Raw genomic sequence first — 22,283 nt, 5'->3', positions numbered from 1 at the left:
TCTTGGTGTGTGTGTGTGTGTGTGTGTGTGTGTGTATTCGTATTCTTGTGTGTGTGTGTGTGTGTGTTTATATTTGTGTGTATTCGTGTGTGCGTGTGTGTTTGTGTTCGTGTGTATGTGTATATGTGTATGTGCATGTGTGTGAGTATATGTGTGTGTGTGTGTGTGTGTGTGTAATCGTGTGTGTGTGTGTTTTTGTGGCTCCACCATCACGGATGCTTAAAAGTGTCTCTGAGCGAGACTCACCCTAGCTGCACCCGACGAGGTCGCTGTAGCCTCACAGGGGTGGCATTGTGTCAGTGTTTGAATGGGCGCACGAAGGGCTGTTTGTGAAGCAATGGTTTTGAAAGCACTTTGCGTGGCTACAGGTCGGAAAAGCACTATGTAAATGTAGACAGTGAATGGTAAATGGAATTAACAATTAAGGTTTGTGTCCGTGTGTCCTCCTACACAAACCCAACTCGTTGGTGGAGGATGAATGGAACAAGCAGTAGCTTGGGGGTGGGTGAGGGAGGAGGTCAAAGGCCGATGAAGTGTTCTTCAGGGGCGTCTTGCTCTTTCAGGCCCGGGAGGTCAGTGATCCACCAAGCTCTGCACAGACATAGAGGGAGAGAGAGACAGAGACAGAGACAGAGAGAGAGGGAGAGAGAGAGAGAGAGAAAGAGAGAGAGAAAAAGCTAAAGCTAAAGAGCGGAGAGATGAGACGGGTGAGTGGGTGAAGGCACACCAGTCGTTTCATCGCCTTGGGGCCCTTAGGGACAAATGAGACCGGAGAGGGGCTTTCAAAGACACAGTGTTACTCTATAGAGCTCACACGGCACAGGCACATCAACTAAAGCGACCCAGGCACACACGTGCACGCACACACCTGCACTCATGCACATTTGGGCACAAATGTGTACGTTTATAGACATAATTTGATCAAACATTTGCACAAACCTGAATACTCGTCGATAGCTTTACACACACACACACACACACACACACACACACACACACACACACACACACTCCCAGTACAGGCGGCTCAAACCTCAGGCTACCGACTTATGTACGGAATGAGATCAGATCATAGAAAATGATTGTGAATTTCCCAAAGCACTGATCCCCCTTTGTTGCTATGGCGATCCAGGCAGCACAGGTCCCGTCTTCAGAGTGTCTGTGTGTGTGTGTGTGTGTGTGTGTGTGTGTGTGTGTGTGTGTGTGTGAGCGTGTGTGTGTGAGCGAATTATCAGGTGCTACACGCCGCGGTGGCTCTCTTCTGCTAGCGGAGCCCCGTCTTCCTTCCTACGTGCGACCGGTGGGCCGCGGCCCCACTGGGAGGCTGTGGGGCCGCTGCGGGGAAGAATGAATGGCGCGGGGAGGGAAACTACATGCGGTGATCCTGATTCAAACCCACCACACAACAACACTCCCGTAGGCCTTCGTCAAACACCCTTCCCCCGGGACCAACACCATGTTACGTACATAGTTTCTCTCAAACTCTCTGAACAAAATGTAAAATCTGTGTCCCTTTCGCACGCTGCCGGCTGAACAGACCCACCCCCATGATAAAATCCCCGGTCTTTCCGATTTGTGGTGACAGGCTGAAAATGAGGCAGGAAGCCTGGAGAACTGGATGGAGGGATTGGAAGAGCAGCAGAACGTCTAATAAACCGACCAGAAGGAGCCAGTGTTTTTACAAGGATCCTCCCACGGACAGGGCGCAGGAAGCACTGTGCGTGTGTGTGTGTGTGTGTGTGTGTGTGTGTGTGTGCGTGTGTGTGTGCGTGTGTTAGAGCTTGGATGCATGGTAATGTGTATCATCCCAAGACACAAACACACCAACACACACACACACACATAAGTGCACTCATGCATACGACCAGTTGGTAAGAAAACGTCCACACGCACACACACTCATAGTAAAGTAAAAGTCCAAAAGGTATTAGAATTATCTGATTAAATATTGATGTTACCAAGTGAAAAAATATTATCTAACTGAGGGTAATCAAGTGATATAAATCAACGACGCGATTCATGCTTCCTTTAACTTGTGTGCGTGTTGGTTTGTGTGTGTGTATGTGTGTATTGCACAGTACACTGGTCGTGTTGTTGTGCGACGTCTCGTAATGACAATGCATATTTGGTGCCCAAATATTTGATGTTTGCACAGGAAGATACATTTTTGTGTTTCGCATGACTGTCTGTCTGTGCATGTGTGTGTGTTTGTGTGTACAGGTGGGTTGATGAAGATGATGTTGAACCATGTTTTGTCCCGCTCTAATGCCCGTCATTGAGGTAAAACATGCACACGCAAACCTACATGCATGCACAAAAGTATAATGCAAATAGACAGATCGAAGAGGTCACTTTATTTTTCAGGAATCAAAAATATGACAATATAGTTGTTTTCTTCAAGTAAAAGATAGAAATACAGCATTTGGGTCATTTCAGTGTTTCTACGGTTGGGAATCTGGGGTTATCACAAATAGTGTTGCAGGGGAAATATTTTCAGATATCAAACATACCTTCTGTACACTAAAACACAGCTCTGATTCTCTGACACATACAAACATCAAACCAACATTAAGATACAGGCTTACATTTCATGATCAAATTTTTTTGAAAGGCAAGAAAGAAAATAAAATGAAAAATACTAGTGTCATTATTAATTATAAACATTTTATAATTTTGATGTTTCATAATAAAATCCAGATGAGCTTTTGCTGCCAGTCATGATCCGATACAATTTATGTTCAAGAGGGTTACCACAAAGTCCTGATAAAGTATTCGAATAAATGATCTATGGTAACTGATAAGAGAGTTGAAGGAATAAAGGTTGAAGGGATGGAATATTTCGAACTGGCAGTGAGTTCTGTGGGTCCCATGACGACAGCGGTCCCATGACAACTGAGTTCGAAGACAGACACGACATACTAACCTGTCATCTGAGGAGGGAATAGCTCAGATGCTGAATTAAAAATACCCTGATTACACCATTTTGATGGTACATTCAACGTACATTCTGTTTGCAGGTTAGTTTACTGAGGACCAAAATTAACCACATTTGGAAGAGATCAAATAAATAAAACAAAAGTGTTGTTTTTAGCTGATTTGATCATTATATATATATATATATATATATATTTCTAGATAAAATATACTATATTGTTTTATTGATTTGAAATTAGACCTATATCTACCATCTGCTCTACTGTTTATAAATACACCTGTATATATAAATATATATTTCTGTATTGGGTTCCTGTCCAGCTTGTCAGGCCTGATATAATTGTCATTGGATGATCGATTCCAGAGTGCCTGGGGAATGTCCTCGTTCCTTTTTGTTGAATCCTTCCTCCAGAACTCAGAACACAATGGCTTCTCCACAGTTAACACGCTTGGCTGAGACTTCCGATGAATACTTGCAGTTCAACAATATTTGTTCCAATTCGCTGCCGCTTGACAGCGAAGCAGCGACACCCCCGGAGTTAAGAGAAGTTTACTATTATTAATAGACTGCGGGATGTACATTGGCCTGTTCCTCAGCCAAGCGTCTTGACGGTGGGGAAATGGCTCTCCTATTGGGTTGTGTTCCTCAGTGGATGCCTATCATTACAGAGGCACAGCGGGGGTCCAGCAACAAGCCTTACATTTAGCAGGGCTGAGAAGCCCTCCACTCTATCATTATCATCGCTGTCTTCCTCTTGCGCACATTTCGCAATTTCTGAAATAAACAAATCCAGCGATGCATAAAAGGGAAAATAAACACAAGTAGGGATAACAAACTGAAACATCACTAAATGAACAGAGATATCATAAATAAATATATTACTAACGACCTGCATTAACCCAAGTCATCTCATCACCTTCTTTGTTGTTTCTTAATCTATTTCACTGAGTTCATACAATGGTAGTGGTGTGATCGGCCCTCCATGGTGCTCAGCCCTGTCTCCCAGTGAACCTCCCCTGGGCTGGAGCTGTGAGGTGTTCCAGGAGGGTGTGTGCCTGGAGGACTGGTCGTAATGTGTTAATTAGCTTGCCTGTCGTGTGCCGGTGGTGCAGCGTCTCGCCAGACATCCACCTCATGATCCGCACGGAGCTGACACTAAGGCCCAATCCCATTCCTACACCTTACCCGTTAGCCCTCCCCGCTTCCCCTTACCCCTTCAAAACAAGGGGGAGGGGTAAGGGGAAGGGGTAAGGGGTAGGAATGGGATTGGGCCTAAGACTTTAAGCCCTATCCCTGTGATCCCTCACCTAGACTCTTTCTTCTGCTCCGGTATCTCCTGCCTTGTTTTGTTCTCCTTCGTCCAGATCAACGCGTTGGATATAGAGATCTCCTTTGTAGCAGCCTCAAGTTTATCAGACAAAGCCGGTTTGGTCACGCACACACAAAGAAGGCCGCGTGCGTGCCTTTCTGAGCACACATTTAAAAGACATGAATGACACCCACACATTTCCAGCACCTGCCTCCCACTAGAGCTCCCCTTTCCCCTCTCCTTTTTTAGCTCTTCCTGCTCCCTGCTTCCTCTCTCCTGATATTTTTGTGCTGATATTTCTTGGCAGCGCCTGTTGGTATTTGCCATCTCTATGCTCACGACGCCTGGAAGCCAGGATGTCGCCGTTACTCCTGAATGTTGCTGCTTCCTCGCTCTGTGAGTCTGCATGCTGTCGTCTTGAGTTTAGTCTCCTACGTCTGACCCCTCTTCGACCCGGACCACTCTTCCACTTGGAAACCTCTTCAACTCGGACCCCTCTTAAACCCTGACCCTTCACTACCAGTTTCTTAGCCGCTGGCTCTGTCTCCTTCACCGCACACCTTCTGATGTCGCAGTATGGACTACCTTCCCAAATCATCTCTCTCTCTCTCTCTCTCTCGATCAGATCTCCCCCTTAGCCTTCGGCAGACCTGTAAACCCCCTGCCCTTTCTCTCTCTCTCTCTCTCTCTCTCTCTCTCTTCCCCCCCTCTTTCTCTCCACATTATCTGCTAACCCGCCCCCTCCCTCCCCCAGGACCCTCGGTGTACTCCACCCCCTGGCAGGGTGTCCTGTGTGGTCAGTGTCTCTTGGTGTTCTTGCCAAACTTGTCGCTGAGCTGCTGGATGAGGCCGGCCAGCTCGCCCGTGGACTGGGCCTTCTCCTCCAGGAGCTCGTAGCGCAGGCTGGAGATGTCCTGCTTGATCTCCTTCAGCTCGCCTGCACACACACACACACACACACACACACACACACACACACACACACGGGCACACACACACACACACAGGCACGCACACACACAAAGGCCCACGCAGGCACGCACACAAACACACACACACACAGGCACGCAGACACACACACAGGCACGCACACACACACACAGAGGCACGCACATACACACAGGCACACACGCAGGCACACAAACGCACACACACACACACAGATGAGACATGATTAAATGCATGTAAGCAGGAAAAGGAAAACAGGCTTGTCTGGTATGCACACATACACAGTTACGTAGACTGGCAAGTGCCATATGGGCATGCAATGTGGCACTTAATATTGTAAGCGCTCTGCCCCACGCACAATGACTGGTTGAGTGATTACATTTCATTACTTTAGACAAACAGTTGTTCAAATGAAAGCACAACACAGGTTAGCTTAGATTGGCATCTTTGCTTTGTGCGAGGATTATGTGTACGGTTACATCCATCACTGGGCAGGTTTGCATAAAACACACACCCGCACATCACCGCCCCCGCTCAACGCACACATGTGAAGTGCACACCCACACCCCCGTCACTGTGCCCCCTCTCTTCCCTTTAAACACATGAGCAGCTGCACAGGAGGTCGGCGCTGCTGGGGGCGTCTTACCTTCATTAACTTCGTCGTTCTCGCGGTCCACCTGAGCTTTCAGGACGTAGCGTTTAATCAGACGCTTCATGATCTTCTGCAAGAGCCGCCGGGCGGGGGGGGGGGGGGAGAAAGACGTTATTATGGCTGGAGAAGGCCAGAAAGCAAAGATAAAGGGTGTGACGGGTTCCAGGAGAAGGCCATTCACACAGGATCTCAAGGTGTGTGTGAGTGTGTGCATGAGTGTGTGTGTTACGTGCACTCACACGGGAGAATGGGGGATGCATGGCGAGGGCGCTATGGCGAGGGTGTGAAGACTGAGAATCGATCTACAAGTCAACACGGTGCAAAGCTTGCAGGCTGAGCTCCTCAATCCCCTTGGGAGGTGTGTATTCTGAGAACTTGTCGATTGCCCCTCAACCCCGCATACAGTAGACCCCTGCGTACTTCTATCACATGAAACTCATGTGATATTCCCAGGAGCCCACCCATGCATATTTGGCTAAATGTGTTTGTTTGTGTGTTTGATGGAGAACCACAGCAGAGGACCAACACATGGGCTCAGAGTAAGCGCCACAGGGAGAGGGAGGACTCAGAGAGGGTGCTTTCAGGAAGCATTGCCCTGTGGCGTCCATCTTGTTTGCGCCATCCATCTTTGTTTGTTTTCATTATTTTTAGCCTGTTTCTATTCAACGCACGTTCTGTTTTGTTTTCGCTGTAATAATCAGGTGGTATGAAGTGACCCAGTACTTCAGTAGTCTTTTCACTAGGTACTTTGTAACTCTTACTCAAGTCATCATTTGGGTGACTTCTTTTATCTACTTGAGTCATCATTTTAAAGGAGAACTTTTACTAGTTTTTGGCATTACACCTCTTCCTCCTCCTTTGTCCTTACCTTGCTGCCCTCTCTCTCTCTCTCTCTGTCTGACCGACGCCCTCTCTCTATTATTCTCTAAGTCTTCCCCTTTGTATCCTCTTCTTACAGCCCTTTCTCCAGAGTCTCAGAGCGTGGGACTGAGCTCTCTCGCCCTGTGTAAACCATCCCTCCGTGTTCCACCTCCCCTCCCCCCAGCCAGGCCTGGGCCAGCCTGCTCCACCTCCGCGCCCCTCCTCACCTGGTACCTGGTGGGGTGTTTGATGGGTTTCCGTGGCACAAACTCCTCACCGGGTCGCGGGTGGGGCGTAAAACGCTCCGCCTGTGGGAGTCAGGGGCCGTGGGTTAGGAAAATGGGTAATCTCACGGATGGGAAATGCCAATAAAAGACAGGACATGGAATGGAAAATGGTTACATGAAAAGTGATATGGGAGTATCCTATGAATAAACCTGGTTTTATCATCCATATCAATGATGGATGAACCGGCTGCTCCAAGAGTGCTGGCTTTTCAACTTTTTCCACACACTTTGAAACTACAAAAAAAGCAGTTTTTAAGTTTTCTCGGGACTACATAGCCGATGTGGGAAATTTGTGAGAAACATGACGCACATTAAAAACATGGGATACTATCAAGGCCTGTCTGCACTGAAGTTTAAATACAAATAAAATTCAATGTTTGCAATAGCCAAGCATAGCATTAACTTGCTTGCCTGTATTGTTTTACATCTTGACATTTTGGAAGATACAGCAGCAGTTGCAGAATTAGCATTTTATCTCTGCCTCCCAGAGCTACGCGGCACTAGTGGTGCTATTGATGGAGAGTTCCACGCGGAAAATTGTCTGTTAAACCAATTAAGCAAGATCAATCAGCAGCCATCCTTCGGGAATCTCCAAAAACACAGGTATAAACAAACAATTGAAAGGTTACCACAGGGAAGGTAACCCTGGCCACCAACGTTCAGTCCTACTATTGGTTAAACCATGATTGTTTTTATTAATCTGATAGAGACGCCGTCTCGTTCCCCCGCTGGGGAGCTGGTTGCCCTTTCCATCTCTCCTTTGGTTGGCTTTTAAAAACCATCCATACTTCCCTTTAACGACCTTTGTCCCTTCTCCAGAAGCGGTAGACGTGTCGCTCGGACGGGGGTTCACCCAGAATGCGGGAAAGGGAACGGGTCTCAACCCGTACCGTCAGAAAGGCCGCACTGCCTCGTCTGAGCTGGCATGTGGGTGCAGTGGCGAGGTTTGCGTTTACATATTGATCGCCTGACTGCTTGGCCCCCCGCCGTCCCCCCCTCCCCCCCGAGCGGCTGTCAGGGAACACGGAGGGCGCCTGGAGACGAGCTTGGGGGGGGCAGTAGAGCACGGAGCCATCTTCCACCCCCTATGCTCCCTGGCCCTGGCTGTCCGGGCGGCGGGACCAGATACAGGCAGATGCAATGGGCCGGGTTATAGCTGGCCCCAGGCTCTGTGGAGGAGCCATCAGTAGCCCGCGAGAGGGAGCCGGGCAGCTGGGACGTGCTCGCACCAATGCAGGGAAAACCACTGTGTTCCTCTTTTGTACTGCATTTTACTCTTCACAAACCTATCAGAATATCAATGTGGAGCATTTCTTTGGTGGAAGGCGTAGGGAAGGCAGAGAGGGAAGATTTGTCAATTGGGGCAGGGCTTAGTCTGGAAGGTGGTACCGAGTTATTCCTGGACATGGCAATACTGAACACGATTCCACGTAAGAATGTTCAGGGCCCTTGAAGCAACACTTGACTCACGGAGGACTAAGTGTGTGTGTGTGTGTGTGGCCTTTCCCCATTCGCTATCTTCACAGTATCCGTCTCACGTTTCTACTCCCATTCAGAATCACGTCTTTATTTGAATGCATGGCGTTGGTTTACAGGTTAAATCTACAGCTGAGCAGCGCAGACTATAGGATAACATATCCTTTATAGGTCTGAAATGTCAACGCGACCAAAGGGATTTCTGTCCTTTATAAATGATAAATATATTAACATCACAAAGGATTTAAGTAGTTTCTTTCTAAAGGAAAATAAATGCAGGGTGGGGAAAAATGAAACAACCCATTCAGTGTGTTCCATTAGTCGGGGAATGATGTAGTAATATGTGTGAAAAACAAGTCAACAATATAGAAAATGTAATCATCTGAAAATAGATGTGTTAATATTCAGCTCGTACAGGAAACAATTAGTAACCCCATTAGGTGACACCGTTACTTAACGACAGCTGTTTTAAAGGGAAATTATTTGGTCGTTTTATGCACCTTTGGCTGAGAGTTCAGTCTCCATCGACTTGGTTGTCGTGGCGACGTGACTCATGCAGTATTAGGGTTTGACGATCGACATTATATAAAAAACTTTAAATCCTCTCACTGAAACAAAAGAGGTTTAGGGTTCAAACGTTAGAAATAAGGAAATCGTATAATTAGGCCGGAGCGTATCTATTAAAGGGGAACTATGCAACTTTGGCCACTTCTTCGCTGTTTGCTTGGTTTACGCTCGCATTGAGCTCCCCCTACAGCTTCGGAGGAGATATTTCACAACACTGTCATAACTTGTTGACGACCCTTCCCCATCCACTTCTATGCTAGCCATGTGCATTTGTTTTCAAAGAAGCAGGCGAATGCGTGGAGCCATGTCCAAGGTAGATCATAAAGGGTAGACAAGGTTATACATTTTGAAAGGGTGTATGTGTTATAATAAACCCATCCTTTTTGTTAGTTGACGGGGAGATGTTAGATCCTAGATTAGAATTGTTTTATCTTTGGTTGTTGAACAGAATGATCAGTCTAAGAGTGTTGGCCAACATAATACATAACGTTAGCATGAACAATTTGTGCAGCAATCGTACATTTATGTATCTGCTCAAGTACGTCACTTGTGTACGGAATTACAGGGAAATGGATTCTGTGATCGAGACGGTAGTTCGCGCAGGAGAGTTGTCATAGGCAGGTGCTGTGTCTGGAAGATGAGGGACACCTTTATCTTTACGTGTAAATGCTTGCAAATAAACATTGTAAATAAATATTATTGTATATGGTTTTAAAATGTTTCCATTTTTTTAAACAACAGATGTTTGCACCACCTTTCTTTCATTTGTTCAATAATACACACTTTGGTGAGAAAAATATTTATTTGTGTAGCATCTTCTTGAGGGTTCTTTGGATTTCCTCGTGACACTTGCACCCGCACAAGTTGGGATGTGGGTGGTGGCTGTACCGGGGCAGGCAGGCCGAGCCGTCTTGGGTCATCAAGCCTCATAACAATGCTGTTTGCCAATGCTTGTAACTAAGAAAAAACAAAAAGCAATCTTTTTAACATGTTTACAAGCGGGGAATTACACCAAAGGTATAACATCGCTAAAGCTATAAAGGAGGTTCATGCATCCTAACAGTTCTGTTAACGACAAATATGTGCTAACTAGCAGCTCTTGTGCAAGGTACTGCATTATATGGCCAGCCGGACATATCACATGATATAGGCTATACACTCTTAGAAAAATCGGAGGCATTCGAATAGTGGTCTCGTGATCTAAATAAACAAGAACCTGGATTCGGGGATTTAGCCTGTATCTGGGGGACGAGACAGACGAACAGCAAAACAAACTTGTTTGGTAGCGAGTACGCTAACACCCCAGCAAGCAAGCAAGCAAGCTAGAAACATACAGGGCTCACAACAAAACGGTTGAGCAAACACATTTTTACAGAGACTATCAACATCAAGAAGCCACAATACAAAGAGGACAAAGTTCACCCAAGGGTACTTACAATTTCAAGAGCACCACGGCCATGGCAAGTCGGCATCCGATTTGCAGTCTTCTTTTTCTTTCAGTTCACGCTATCCTGAGAAGCTCGCCCAACGTTTACTCGTGTCTGGCCTCTCTGTCGGTCAGTCTGCCTTTTCTCTTCTTCTGTTTCTCCGACATTGGGTTTCTCTGTCTCTTTTTAGTCGGCTGATCCATGATGAATGTAGCAATCCCTTCGCTACTTGTGTTTATATCGAGCCGGTTCCGTGTTTGTGGGTCTGTAGTGCCGTAAGGCAATTCGGTGCTTCGCGAGACCGGAGACTCCCCTTTGGGTGGGCGGAGGGTCGCCGGCAGAAACTTGCATATTCCCTTTTTCCTCCAAGATGCGCTAGGGGGAGTCGAAACAGCGACCAATCGACCCATAAAGTGTTATAGAACCATCACAATGACTCTTATTTTTTGTTATATTAAGGTAAAGTAAGCCAAAAAAGTGGCATAGTTCCCCTTTAACGTCGGTTTCCGATGTGCCACGAGCTGCTAAGACTTCGTCGGCAACAAGGGGGTGCAATCGTCTGACAACCACGTTTTTACCCCTTTCAAACCCATTAACAAATCCTTGAGATCAACATAGCATCGTATTTCATGTTTTTCTACCTTACCTATTCACACATATCTTACCTGCTATTTGGGGTTGTGGAGTAAAATGAAATCCGCCAGCACTATATACCTTCAAAATTTAAATATATATATATATATATATATTTTTCAATTTGATGTGCACACATTTCGACCAAAAATCAATAAAGGTAGCACTCATTTACAGCAAGTCTCTGGCCGTGTAAAGCAGAGGTTAGTTTCTCGGTGGATTTTTCATCCTTCAAATTAAGGATTCAGAGTCAACAAATCAAAGTCCATGTAGGCTAAAGGTCATTCATTAGTTCTGCCTTTATTTTAAGCTTCCAGCATGTTGCGCGTGTGGGAGAATAACAACAAACATAAAGGTGACATATTATACCACCAGGTGTGAGTGTGATTAGCCGTTACAAGCCGTTTTGAAACTCTGCCTCTTCTTACATCACAAGTGGGCGTGTGTCCACCTAGATGCATGACGGATAGATTAGCAACATTTGCTATAGTCCACTGGGTAAGCTGGTAGACTGATCTATCCAGCACACATCTGGGTGGACACGCCCACTTGTGATGTCAGAAGAGACTGATTTTCAAAACGGCTTGTAACGGCTAATCACACCTGGTGGTATGATAGGTCACCTTAACCTTACTCTACTCTGAATGTCTGCAGGCGGATTGCAATCATTGCAGTTTAGTTTTCCTTCAGCTCACTGTGAGACTACGCTCACCATGAGAGCGCTAGCTGCCATTTTAGCGCTGTCACTTTCACAAGCTCTTATCTTGGCCCGAGCACACCACACTGATTGGCTCACATCAGATCAAATACTCTAGCCTCTAACCATAGCCGCTGACGGTTAACACGACCCCGGATCAGAGATACGGAGAGGAATTCCAATAACTGCAGGGAAAATAAAAAAAGCGCTCGTAACGCGAGCCACACTTTGAGACGGTAATGATATGCACAACGTCGTTATTGTATACGACCCTGTTACACTGTTCTATCAGAGCATCTCCCGCCCTGCTGACTAACTCAACATTACCATGAGTCAGCCCTTTATTTACACCCTTTAGGAGTGATCCCCCGATTCTACGGTGTTGCTAGTCGACATTGCTTTGGGTTTTTTACGCCTCTCCGGCTTTTATGTAATGCGTTAGTCAAGGTCAGCTATTCTGCTCAACCACCTCAGCTGGACGCCTGGTTCCGCCATGGCTAGAAGCAACCAAAGGTCGAACAACTCTTCAAAAGTCACAACTCTTCTCGGTTTTGGCACTGCAGTGGTGGAACGAGCTCCCGGGCGAGGTCAGGACCGCAGAGTCGCTCGCCAGCTTCCGCGAGAGACTCAAGAATCACTTGTTCAGAGTTCACCTGGACTCTGCATTACAGCCCCCCCCCCCCCCTTCACCTCCCTTACTCTCCTAAAAACACCCCTCCTATGCACTTATTGTATGTTATACATACTGCCACTAAAAAAAAAAATAGTACTGGATATTGTGCAGCGTCTTAACATAGCTTTCGTTGTTGTATACGGGGAATGGGTTAACCTTGCAATTGTAAGTGCTACACGCGGGTTTTTTCCGGGAATATCTTCACTGAGCAGACAGTGACTATTGTTGTTTCTCTTTCCTCTGACAAATGTACTGATTGTGCGTCATCTATAATGTAACGCCATCGATACCTTTTGCCGGGAGTGGAGCGTGCCCATCTCCACCTCGTTGTCGTGGCGACGGCTTCTGGCCTTGCAGAGGCGCACCAGGCCGCCCTTGATGCGCAGCCCCAGGTAGTAGAAGGACTTGGGGCTGGGCACCAGGTTGAAGGGGGCGGGCAGGGTCCGGCCCTCGTCGAAGTAGGACAGCCAAAGCTTGGCGCGAGCAAACTTCCACTCCACGTCGGCGTCCTCCTGCAGTGACGCACGGAAAACACTTGTTATGCTTTGAATACACTCTGCTTTCATTGGCTCCTAATTTTTGTTTTATTTTCATTGCCGCCCCCCCCCCCCCCCCGTGTCTTAATTGTTTTTCTCCTTCCCTCCCAAGGTACCTTTCTTTATACAAGAACGTTTAAGAAACCATTCTTCATGTAAACATTGACATCCTTTCCTTGTTACTAGTCTTTCGTCTTTTCAGCTTGATGTTGAATATGTATATATGTTTCTGCATACATGTACAAAAAAGGCAACATAGATATTTACATAACCACTTATATTCCGACAGACTCGTCAAGTTTTAGCCTGACTACTAACAGTACGTTTAAAGTAAAGCACACACTGCAAATTAACGCCATTCTAAAAAACAATCAACCTAATCCTCTCCTTAACAACCTCTTTCTCCTTAACAACCTCTTCAACATAAGCACTGGAAGTGTTGATTGGCTTGACTTGGGCACATGAATGCGCCTGATGTGATTGGCCGACATCTGCGTACCTCGATCTCCTGGTAGGAGCTGTTGATCATGGCGATAAGCATGTTGAGCAGCACCACCACCATGGTGACGTTGTAGATGCCGTACAGCACGTAGCCGATGTTCTCGATGAACTTGTGGTCGTACTTCAGCACCACCGAGATGACCTCAGACAGCCCGAAGATGGACCAGAAGAGGGTCTTGAAGCTCTCCTCCACCCTGCAGAGAGAGGGGAGGGGAGAAGAGAGAGGGGAGGGGAGGAGAGAGAGGGGAGGGGAGGAGAGAGAGGGGAGGGGAGGGGAGAGAGGTGAGTGGTCAGGGGAGGGAGGTGATGGGAGGGGAGGGAGGTGAGGGAGAGAGTTGAGGGGAGGGAGGTGAGAGAGGGGAGGGGAGGGGAGGGAGGTGAGAGAGGGGAGGGGAGGGGAGGGAGGTGAGAGAGGGGAGGGGAGGGGAGAGAGGTGAGTGGTCGGGGGGGAGGTGAGGGGAGGGGAGGGAGGTGAGGGGGAGAGGTGAGGGGAGGGGAGGGGAGGAGAGAGGGGAGGGGAGAGAGGTGAGTGGTCAGGGGAGGGAGGTGAGGGGGAGAGGTGAGAGAGAAAGGTGAGGGGAGGGAGGTGAGAGAGAGAGGTGAGGGGAGGGGAGGGAGGTGAGAGGTGAGAGAGAGGTGAGGGGAGGGATGTGAGAGGTCAGGGAGAGAGATGAGGGGAGGGGAGGGAGGTGAGGGGAGGGGAGGGGAGGGAGGTGAGAGAGAGAGGTGAGAGAGAAAGGTGAGGGGAGGGAGGTGAGAGAGAGAGGTGAGAGAGAGGGGTCAGGGGAGGGAGGCAAGGACAGACAGACAGACAGACAGACAAACAGAGAGAGAGAGACAAAGAGACAGAGCGAACGAGAGAGAGGGAGGGAGAGATGCATTTAGTAACACAAATCAAAGCCCCAGGGTCGTGTTCTTCTTCGTCCAGACAGCTCAGCCCATGTGGTCATCAGCAGCCAATCAGAAGAGACGGGAGGGCTGCTCAGAACACAGGAACCTTGACGTGTGTTTTAAAGGCCTAAGTGTCAGGGAAGGCTTGGTTGCCAGACATCCTGAAGGTAATCGTCAGAAAAGGTAGCAATACGATGACAGACCTCTACGCTTGCTTGCTAACGGCTAACAGAGGTGACGATTGCCAGGGAAGCAGTCCACAGCCAGGTGAGCACATGAGTGTCTGTGTGTCGCCACACTGCAAGAACACCTCATGATAGCCGATGTAATGTTCTCACAGAGGGGTTTACGCGGTGGTACTGATGAAATCACCCGGTCAGTCAGATCCAATTTGAACACCTTATCCGCGAGCACATGCGTGTGCGCACACACACACACAAACACTTGTACACACACACACACACACAAACACACAAACAAACACTTAGAGAGCATGCAATTTGCCCGACTACAACTATTAAGTTATTTTAATCAAGCCACGGGTTTATCCCGGCCGCTCAGCCGTGCACAATTCCTAATGGCCTGTTTACGTCATCCTGGTCTGCTTAGATTTCAGCGCATGTTTCAGCATCTCTGGGCGAAACAGCGTCTTTAAACTGCATGGCGGCGGTAAATATTGACTCGAACACTTCAGAAAAACAAATTGCATGGCGTAAGCCGCACACACGTCCCTGGTGGACCGAGACGAACGGCCTCGCGTCTTCTAATGATGTCCCCCATGTGCCCCAACGAGCGTCCTCGTTGGCCGGGTCCACGGTCAGATTCCCGCCCAGCGCCGGGGCAATCATGCTCCGACTAGCAGCGACCAGCAACAGAGGGGAACAGACGAGATAGAGCGGGAGCGAGAGACACACAGAGATGCTAGGTCGCCATAGGGCATATGTCTGCAAAGGAAAGTGTTTGGAAGCATGTCTGCAGATGAATAATCCATGAGAAGTGGTCAGGGGTCTCCACAAGGCTTGGAGGCACACTGGGGAGGGTTCAGAACCAGGAGGCAGCCGCCCGTCTTCACGGCCGGAGGGCAGACGGTGGAGGAAGAGGACAGCACTGGAGATCTGTGGGCTCCTGGACAGAGGGATCGCCGATGGAGCCAGCCCAGACTAAACTACTCTTAAAAAGAGAACAAGACGCTGGTGCACCGCACGAAGTGAAGGGGAGAGGGCTTAAAGAAGGCATGGCTCAGGCGGGCACACAAAAAAGTAATGCACGCACACACAAACAAACAAACACACACAGGAAGAACAGACAAAGCTAGAGTTCTTATGTGTCTGTGTCTTTGTGTGCGACCGAGTCACCTTTGTGTCGTTTGCGTTCACTATATTTTGTCTATGTGACTCTTTGTTAAACAAGTCTTATTAAGCTGCAGCTCATTAGCAGTAAACCTACCGAACAACATCTGTCTCCAAGTGTTCATGGAGGTTTCGACTGCTGAAACTGTGCAGCCGACCTCTATAAACAAAGTTGAAAACAATGAACGAGGTTGTACACGTCACACGGGAAACTTGCGAACACGACAATAAAATTCAACTTTTCGTTCTGCGGCGCTACGCAAGAGACCATCCACGCCCATTTTGCCATCCGATGACCCAGCATACATAAGAGTGTGCTCAAGATGCTCTTACGTCGACTTCAGCCCTTGTACAGAATCGGTTGGAAAAGCTACACTGCCCCCTGGTGGACACGGTAACACGACGGGGCGTTACAAATCCAGGAAGCTCTGCCTAGCTCTGCGTCGTTTTCCGAGTCCCGACAAGGATCTTCTTACTCATGGGGTCCCCAGAAGTGTGACTTCAGCCTCACTGTTCCAGTCCGTGACAGGTTAGTGGCTGTGATCACTAGTACCGTTTCTGTCCGCGCATCACTAGCCTGCGCGGAGAGAAACGGTATCCGCCGTGTCTGCTCAGTGAGAGAGCTTCCCGTTAGGGGACAGAAGCAAAGGAACCACCTGCAAAGTCATCCCCTGAGGATTGAGATGCGCATCCACCACACACTGATTACATGGAGTAAATGTCCAAGCTCAGTGCCCCGAGAGGGTCGGTGAGGGAGGGAGGGAGGGCTGCGTTTATTCCCATCGGTTTGTAGGCCGGGTCGTTGTTTCAGGGAATTGCTTTTTAATTGTGATGCATGAAGTGTCTGATACACCTTTATCGCTGGGAACTTTAAAGAGTTTCAGCCCTGCAGCATGGAGACGGAGACACGATATGCAACCCGAATAGAAATTGATGATGCACTGGTAAATAACGGCACTTTCTTCCACACACACAGATACACACACACACGCGCACGCACGCACGCACAGTGTATATCAATTTGGCCCTTAAACAGCAAGCCAGCCAGAACCCTCACAGCCGAGAAGCAGCAGCCAATGGGACACCTCCCTCCCTATGTACGTCACACTTCCCTCCTCAGCCATCAGTGTGGACCAGAGGAGGTGGATTTGTAGTCGTCTTGCCCTGAAGCCTCATTATTTCCTAGTACAATGTCCTTTAAAAAAAAGAATATTATAAGCAGCTCATTTTTTCTTCCCACGTCTCAATTCCAAGCAAAAGACTAATTCAAATCTGTGGATATAGAAATGCTAAAATGAGAACAATTAGGCAGCCCACGTCTGTGCTGTGTCTCAATTAGCACTTGAATCAATGGCTGCTCTCCGCCGGCCCTCCGGTGGGCGCTAGAACGACACTCTCCACTCTCTTCACCACTTTGTCAGTCGTGTCAGTGCCCCCCAATCAGGAAAAGAGAAAACATAGTTATGATGGCAATCATGGAGCCTTAACCGAGGTTAATTAATGATTCAAATCTACGATTTGACACAATCAGCCTGGGAGCGGGATCACTCTTAGACAGTGTGAGTGGGCTGATAGTTATTTAAAACTTCCATCTCGCCTTGTTTTAAACTGCTAAAATCCATTTCAACTTAACTGAAAGGGAGTCAGTATGTTTTTGTTTGTGTGTGTGTGTATGTGTTGCATGGGTGTAGGTATTCCATGCCAGTGATGACTGAGAGCATCTGAGACACAGATGGAGAATGGGGCATTATCTGCTATTAAGATTGGCTGATCACAATGTGTGAGCCTCTAGCAATGTGTGCGTACACACACACGCAGCATGTGGCTTTGTGTGTGGGATGGTGGTGAGTCACAGCACCACCAGTACTGTGGGAGCAGTCCAAACCCAAATCAGACCACGACACGGACAAATCCACCATGTCCCCCTTAACACACACACACACACAGATACTCCCTCCCCCTCAATCTCCCTCTCTCTGCCTCTATCTATTCCTGTTTCACTATCTTTCTCTCCCCGTCTCCCTCACTCTCTCTTACTGTCCCCCTCTCCATCCCTCTATCTGTTCCTCTCTGTCTCTCTAGATCGTTCTCTCCCTGTCTCCCTCCATCTCTGTATGTGTCTCCCTCTTTCTCTCCCTACTCATCCCTATATCTGTTCCTCTCTCTCTCTCTCCCCCTCTCTGTTTCTACTCTCTAGATATTTCTCTCTCTCCCCCTCGGTTTGTCTCTCTAGATATTTCTCTCTCTCTCCCTGTTTCTGTCTCTCAAGATATTTCTCTCTCCATCTCTCTGTGTCCCACTTGTTCTCTCTCTGTTTCTGTCGCTCTAGATATTTCTCTCTCTCTCCCCCTCTGTTTCTGTCTCTCTCTCTCTCTCTCTCTCTCTCCATCTCTCTGTGTCCCACTTGCTCGCTCTGCAAGTGGGGACACAGAGAGATGTCCCCACGGTGCGCCTGAAGCATGGTGGCGTTCGACGATCTGAGCCGAATGCACTGCTTCAAGATCTCCCCAGCTTTTCCGTGCTCGGTTGAGGACTGCGGTTTGGCAGTAGGAGAGGTGGTCAGGTATAGCAGTATTATGTCCGCTGCCCGGAAAAACGGAGCAGTCGTGATTTTTGTTGACAGAGTAGCGAAAGCAAACAAAGTAGTGGAGACCGGCATCGTGGTTAAGGATTCCTTTGTGTCAGTATCTCCGCTAACTACACCTGCGGCAAGGGTCACCATCTCCAACATCCCCCCGTTTATCGGGATGAAGTGTTGATCAGGGAGTTATCAAGGCACGGGAAAATTGTGTTGGCTATAAGGAAGTTGCCGTCGGGTTTCAAGTCTCCCCTGATGAGACATGTCGTGGGGTACAGACGGCAAGTTCATATGATTTTAAATAAGAAAGATGCTGAACTGAATTTAGTTTTCAGTATAAAAGTGAATGATTTTGATTATGCAGTGTTTGACCACTCTGGCACTCTGAAATGTTTTGGATGTGGGAGGGAGGGGCATCTCATGAGAACTTGCCCGGAAACCCCTGGAAAACGAGCTGAGCCTGCTGAGGTGACAGCAGGGACCTCAACCAATGTTGAAGCGTTGAAACAGAGGGTGGCAAGTGTGGAAAATCACATTCAAAGTGTTACAAATGTTGAAGGGAAAAAACGAAATGTTGAAGATGCAAAGCAGTGTGGTGGAAATCCTGAAGATACAATTCTGGGTGTTGAAAATGAAAGCATCAACAATAATAAAGACTATTTGTAGAGCAGTTGGCCTGCTGTTTCTCCTCATCTGTGTGCCTCTCCTCACATCAAAGGCAATGAGTTCTTTTAAGGTTTCCACTCTTAATTTAAACAGAGCTAGAGATGTGAGGAAGAGGGCTTGCCTGTTTGAAACTTTTAAACTTAAAAAAAATGAATATAATGATGCTCCAGGAGACTCACAGTGATGTTTTTAATGAAACAGACTGGAGGAGGGAGTTTGAGGGCAGTCATTTTAAGCCATTTTAGCAGCAGGAGTGGCTCTCCTTTTCTCCAGATATGTTGTGCCCTTATCTAATGTGGTGGAAGAGCGGGTGAAGGGGAGACTGGTGGTAGTTAAGGCAAAATATGAGCGTTTTACTATTGTATTTATTAATGTATACGCTCCAAATTCTGGCCCTGACAGAGTTCAGGTTTTTTAAATGAACTTAGTTTGGTTTTAAGTTACTGGGCCCTATTTTAACGGTCTGAAACGCAAGCGAGAAGCGCCAAGCGCAAGTAGCTTTGTGGGCGGTTCTATGGCGATGTTGCTTTTTTACCGGCGCAAAAATGACTCGTGATTAGAGGGGAGGGGAGGTATTAGAGGGGCGGCTGCCTCCTGGTTCTGAACCCTCCCCAGTGTGCCTCCAAGCCTTGTGGAGACCCCTGACCACTTCTCATGGATTATTCATCTGCAGACATGCTTCCAAACACTTTCCTTTGCAGACATATGCCCTATGGCGACCTAGCATCTCTGTATGTCTCTCGCTCCCGCTCCATCTCGTCTGTTCCCCTCTGTTGCTGGTCGCTGCTCGTCAGAGCATGATTGCCCCGGCGCTGGGCAATGATTACCCGTAGGTGTGTTTTGGGCGTAACGTGCAATAAACCAATGAGAGTGCCAGCTCCCATTCCCTTTAAGAGCCATGAGCGCATTTGAATCTGACGAGTTGATATTTTGACAGCGCGTCTGTAGTCTCCAATGAGACAGATGCACATGAATTTCAAACTTCAAATGGCTCAGTTTATGGCCAAATAATATGGCCTAATTCACACATGGAATAAGGTTTTCTTCCACAACTTCAGAAATACTGAGTCCTCAAATAAATTTTGGCAAAGAAAACTTAACACACATATGATATGCAGTAACTGTGGTTCGATTTAATGATATACGAAATACATTACAAACATCGTTTCTTATCAGTATTGTATGCAGTATCGTTATTGACTTGTGTTCCTAATATGAATGTGTACCCCCGTTAATATACATTGCCATGGACTGTATTATGCGTTACGTGTTTAGTTTGCGTGTGTTTAAACAGATGGACGCACACACGCGCGCCCACATTCATTAATTATTTTACACATACACACACGTGCGCCCGCATACATTCATTATTTTTAACACTCACTTGCGGTAGAACAATGTTTTCTCATGATCAAATACTCTCCACCGTACAGCAAATATATGTTTGCTGTACGGTGTTTGCAGATGCATTGATTTAAAAGTACAACTTATTACCGATAGAAGCAAAGAGAAGCAAAGTTTATGCGCGAGGTGCACCAGCAACATTATGCATGCGCCCTTAAAATAGCATCTGAACAACGCGCCACTGACTTTAAGCCAGGTATTTCCTGGTTTGTGGCACAAGTGATTTCTGAAACTGCAAAATAGCACCAGGGAACGTTTGCGCCAGAACACGCCTCCTCCTTTCGCCGAACCGCCCCTTGGGGCGCAAGATCATTCCCTAATTTACCGACGCGTGGCGCAGGAGGGAAAAGAACGCTCTGCGCCAGTTGCAAACTAGCAACGACACATGTGCCAGTGAGAAAGACAATTACCCCGGATGCAAGATGGGCCCAATGTATGCCAGAAGATTATTCGTTTTTGAGAGGGGATTTTAACTGCACAGCTGATGATAACAACAGGAATCATACAGAACCTCATGCACCCTCTCGGAAGTCAATGCTAACACTAAAAATCAGTGACGCATGGAGGAAAATCCACCACAATGTTAAACAATATACTTGGGTCCACAGCAGGGAACTTGTTTTTATCTTTAGCTAGGTTAGACAGGTTTTATTCTTTTACGCATCATTTTAGCATTTTTAATGAGTGTAATATATGTCCAGTAGGCTTCTCGGACCATTCAATGGTTATATGTGAGGTTTTTATTGCAAATATGAAGAATAAGTCTACATATTGGCATTTCAACACCGCTTTGCTTTTAGATGCGCATTTTAGAGAGGTTTTTATTTATTTTTGGAAAGGTTTTAGGGAGAGAAAGGAGGGTTTTATGTGTTTAAAACAATGGTGGGATCATGGCAAAATACAGACAAAGCAGCTTTGTCAACAGTACACTCTCAATGTCTCTCGTAGCATCACCAAGTCTATGAAAGATCTGGAGTTAGATATAGTGGAGCTGCAGAGTAGCCTACTAAACAGTCCACAGGAAATGGAGGCTGTGTTGAGAACCTCAAATCTAAAAAAGCTGTGCTGGCAGACCTGCTTGGCTCCAGAGCGCAGGGGGCGCTAGTCCGCTCACGTTTTCAGAGCGTTTCTTTAATGGATTCCCCATCATAGCTCTTCTTCAGTCTGGAGAAGAAGAACGGACAGAGCAGACGGATCCATGCGCTGCGGTCAGAGGACGGACAGCAGCTCACAGACATAGCAGACATCAGGAACAGAGCGATGGATTTCTATGTGAAGCTGTATAGCAGTGAGTACCAGGAGGATGATCCTGTTTTTTGACTCGTGGAACCTGCCCAGTGTCAGAGGAGACCAACAGGGAGCTGGAGGGGCCCCTGACTGAGGAGGAGGTGTTTGCTGCCTTGCAGAGTGTACAGGGGGGTAAGGCCCCCGGCATCGATGGGTTGCCCTCTGAATTCTACAGAGTTTTCTGGACTGTACTTAAGGAAGACATGCTGGGGGTTTTCTCAGAGAGTTTTGAGGACTCCTCTCACCCACAGAGCTGCAGGAGGGCTGTGCTCACTCTGCTGCCCAAGAAAGGAGACCTGCAGGAGATCAAGAACTGGAGGCCCATCTCACTTCTGTACGTAGATTACAAGCTGCTTTCAAAAGTGCTGTCCAACCGGCTGGAGAAGGTGATGGACCGGCTCATTCACCGGTCTCAGACTTAATGTCTGCCCGGCAGGTCCATTGTTGACAATGTGTCACTTATTAGGGATATTTTGGAAGTCTCCGGTTCTTTGGGTTTAGATACTGGTCTGGTTTCTTTAGACCAGGAAAAAGCTTTTGATTGGGTTGAGCACCGCTACCTTTGGAAAGTTTTACAAAGGTACGGCCTCAGTCCGGTTCTGATAG

General features: G+C 47.5%; 1 protein-coding gene across 3 annotated transcripts in view; it reads right to left on the bottom strand.

Moving 5' to 3' along the window:
- Positions 1 to 5,041: 5,041 nt before the first annotated feature.
- Positions 5,042 to 22,283, bottom strand: part of trpc7b (transient receptor potential cation channel, subfamily C, member 7b) — a gene marked incomplete at both ends in the record, with an annotated part of 51,448 nt that continues 34,206 nt past the window's right edge. The window contains 5 exons of one of the 3 annotated variants that reach the window (XM_079745223.1): positions 5,042 to 5,181; positions 5,839 to 5,914; positions 6,933 to 7,013; positions 12,747 to 12,977; positions 13,501 to 13,696. In XM_079745223.1, coding sequence (XP_079601349.1) covers positions 5,042 to 5,181; positions 5,839 to 5,914; positions 6,933 to 7,013; positions 12,747 to 12,977; positions 13,501 to 13,696 — 724 coding nt within the window. The remainder of the gene's footprint in view (positions 5,182 to 5,838; positions 5,915 to 6,932; positions 7,014 to 12,746; positions 12,978 to 13,500; positions 13,697 to 22,283) is intronic. The other 2 variants (XM_079745224.1, XM_079745225.1) reach the window with 2 other exon arrangements.

The sequence above is a fragment of the Pollachius pollachius genome, assembly GCF_949987615.1.
Source record: "Pollachius pollachius genome assembly, chromosome: 10".
Taxonomy (NCBI): Eukaryota; Metazoa; Chordata; class Actinopteri; order Gadiformes; family Gadidae; genus Pollachius; species Pollachius pollachius.
The sequence above is the reverse complement of the archived record's forward strand: the minus strand, read 5'-3'. Positions and strand labels throughout refer to the sequence as shown.